At 35.2% G+C, this 3,280-nt stretch overlaps 1 protein-coding gene across 1 annotated transcript; it reads left to right on the top strand.

Moving 5' to 3' along the window:
• The first annotated feature begins 260 nt into the window (after positions 1-260).
• On the top strand, positions 261-1,947 carry LOC141592784 (putative methyltransferase At1g29790). The gene has a single exon (XM_074413608.1). It carries the CDS (start codon positions 721-723, stop codon positions 1,831-1,833), a length of 1,113 nt encoding a protein of 370 aa, XP_074269709.1. The 5' UTR covers positions 261-720; the 3' UTR covers positions 1,834-1,947.
• Positions 1,948-3,280: the final 1,333 nt, after the last annotated feature.

The raw sequence follows: 3,280 nt of genomic DNA, 5'->3' as shown, positions 1-3,280 counted from the left end.
ACTAAAAGTAATAAAATAGGTACAAATCATTACTAAAGATAAAATGGGTACATTTATTATGTACATGGATACGAAATTACTATGTCACGATCAACAATAAAAAGGTTACAAAATACAAATAAAAGAATACGGAAGTCTAGTCTCTCAATAACTTGAAAAAACATCTCACCCAAGTTTTTAGTCGATCATCTATTGACATCATCTATTTCCCTTTTCCGTTCCTTGTCATACCATCCAAAACCCAAAAACATACTCCTTTCCTACATTTGTATCTGAAGTAAATGCAGCCGTTGAAAAAGCTGAAGATACTACTACTACTAAAAACACACATACTAAGATACAAAAAACTAGTACAGCAATAAATATTCTCACCTTCCTCAGTTCCTCACTCTTTCTCACTGAACAATAATTATTACTCCGTATGAGAGACCGTCTCACAAATCCTTGCTTAAGACGGAAATATCCATCTTAAACTTAACCGCTCAAATACGAAGTATAGAAGTGAAAATACAAACCAGACTGTCAATATATTAGCAAAAAACACTTGTCCCGCAAGTGAGATGTTATGTGACCCATTTTAATGTTAAGACGAATATAAGACGGTAAATATTGTCATCTTCCTCATTCCTCACCATCTCACTGAAACTTGTCACTCATGTGTCAACCTTGAACTAAGAGCTCTTTCAACAACTACAAAGTATCACAAAATCACCTTCAACAATGTCAACAACAATGTCATTCAAAATGTGTACAATAAACACCATACTTATACTAACAATGTTTGCAACAAATCTCCTATCTTTATACCATCTTTCAACAACAACAAACTTCCTCAAACCAAAACACCCAATAAAACAGCCTCCACAAGTTCCTACCCACCTTCTACACCAACTCCACACCATACGCGCCACCATCACCCGTCTCACGCGCCTCCACTCTCCCTCACGCGCCCACACCGCCCCGCTACCACCCTCAGACCTCGTTACATTATCCCGGGTTTCAGCAATTCCTACCTCCTGTCATGAGCACCCTGAGATGCTGCACCAGTACATGAACTATACAGCATTCAGTTTGTGTCCTTATGATGGACAGCTGGCAGAATCTTTGATTCTCCGAGGTTGTCATCCGCTGCCACGTAGGCGATGTTTTTCTAGAACTGCTGTTAATCCTAGGTTGTCTGATTTAGATTCTGTTGTTATTTGGAGGAATTACCCTTCTGTTACATGCAGAAGTTTTAACTGTTTAAAACCGAAATTTGTGCTTAATCATCCTAATCATAAACAAGAGTTTATGGTTTATAAGTCTAATTTAGATCTTACAATTCCACAACTTTTCGACATTGCGAAAAAATCCAAGTCCAATTTAAGATTAGGGATTGACATTGGTGGTGGGTTTGGAAATTTCGCTGCGAAAATGCAGGAAAAAAATGTGACTGTTTTAACTACAACAATGAATCTTGGTGTACCTTACAGTGAGGTGAATGCAATTCGCGGGGTGGTGGCAATGCACGCGCCACTGCAGCAGCCATTGCCGGTTTATGATGGGGTGGTGGATTTGGTGAGATGTGGGCATGCTGTAAATAGGTGGATACCGAAGATTATGTTGGAGTTTTTGTTGTATGATATTGATAGAGTGTTACGAGGAGGCGGGTTTTTGTGGATTGATCGGTTTTTTAGTAAAGGGGTTGATTTGGAGACGGTTTATAAGCCTTTGTTGTTTAAGTTGGGGTATAAGATTGTGAAATGGGCTACTGAGAATAAGATTGATTCGAAACGGGGTAAGAATAATGAGGTTTATTTGACTGTTTTATTGCAGAAACCTCAGTTTAGATGATTTGTAATGCTGAATTTTAGCTGTAAGTTGTATTTTTACTGCTCTTTAGTTTTCAGTTTAAATAATCCGATTTAAATGCTTGGAATATAAATGATTTTGGTTTACGAATTAAGAGAACCAGCTGCGACTGTCAAAGAATTCCCACAAAGATGTCATGTATGCAAAAAACAAATAGAAGGTATCATCATGCTGTAAATTTACTTAACAGTTAACACTGTTGATTATTCACTATGGAATAAGAAAACTCAAAGAATCAAAGCAACATAAGTACCAATTATCCATCAAGGCAGCCATTGATACTCCCACCGAGATTTCCTGTAAGATTGCTGATTTGTTTTCTCTACTTGCTCTCGACATCATAAAGATTAGTCCTGAATAGTCGAGTTAAGGAGAGTTATATACTTCCTCCATTCAACTCCACTCTACCATCTTTCCTTTTTTATCCATTCAACTTCACTCTACCTATCTACCTAGTATAAAAGCTAGGTTATTTCTAGCCTTCTCATTGGTTCCTTAAAATAAGGATGAACAATTGCATTTTCTATAGGTGGGTCCTACCACAAACTTGCATTGGATTTATTTAATTTCCTCTCAATACAATTTTTTCTTTGTTGACAGATTAAACTTTAAAGTATCTTTTAAGGAAAAATATAAAACGTAAAAGAAGCTTAAAGACTAAAAAACGTACATAGAGGCTAAAAAAAATGAAATGCTAATCTACACTTTATTATATTAAAATGTAGGTTATGTGAAATGTCGCGGTTCAACATATATACAATATCTTAATTAATATCTAATGTACGTAATTTATATTTCAAATTTAAAATGTTATATATGGCTTGACAGAGAATGTAATCATTTTTTTTATACTTTTAGTTATAGCTAATGTTTTAAACATCAAATTTACATGGGTTTAGATTATCATAATAACATAGAAATTAATTCATTTATCGAATCATTAAAAATACGACTCTCTATTCAACTCTCTATAATTATATCGTCTGTCTAAAATTTTGATAGTATAACCGTGCATTTTTGCACGGGACTAAAACTAGTTTCCTAAAAAGAATGCCAAATGACCATTTTGTCCTCATACCCCATTACTTATTTACAATATTTGTCACTCATACCCACTACTTCTACATCAAACTCCACCATTTTTCTACTTATACCCCACTTAATTACATTATACCTCATTATTTATTTACAATATTTTCCACTCAACCCCACCCTAATAATGAATTTGTATAGCCGGTCATGCTCGAACACACAAAGACTAAATCAAGAGCAGTTATTAGGACATCGGTTGGTCAGTTGGCCTCATCTGTGAACCTATGATAACATCTCACACAAAGACTCGGTTTTATTTGAAATACGACTAAACCAGCAATATGTAGGATGATTATTAGTATTATAGAACAGCAGGCTCTATAGCCAATCACAAGTA

Source organism: Silene latifolia, chromosome 7 (assembly GCF_048544455.1).
Source record: "Silene latifolia isolate original U9 population chromosome 7, ASM4854445v1, whole genome shotgun sequence".
NCBI lineage: Eukaryota > Viridiplantae > Streptophyta > Magnoliopsida > Caryophyllales > Caryophyllaceae > Silene > Silene latifolia.
This window is presented reverse-complemented; position numbering and strand designations above follow the sequence as displayed.

Coding starts and splice junctions, on each gene's coding strand:
- LOC141592784 (XM_074413608.1), top strand. CDS start 721: ATGTCAACAACAATGTCATTCAAAATGTGTACAATAAACACCATACTT.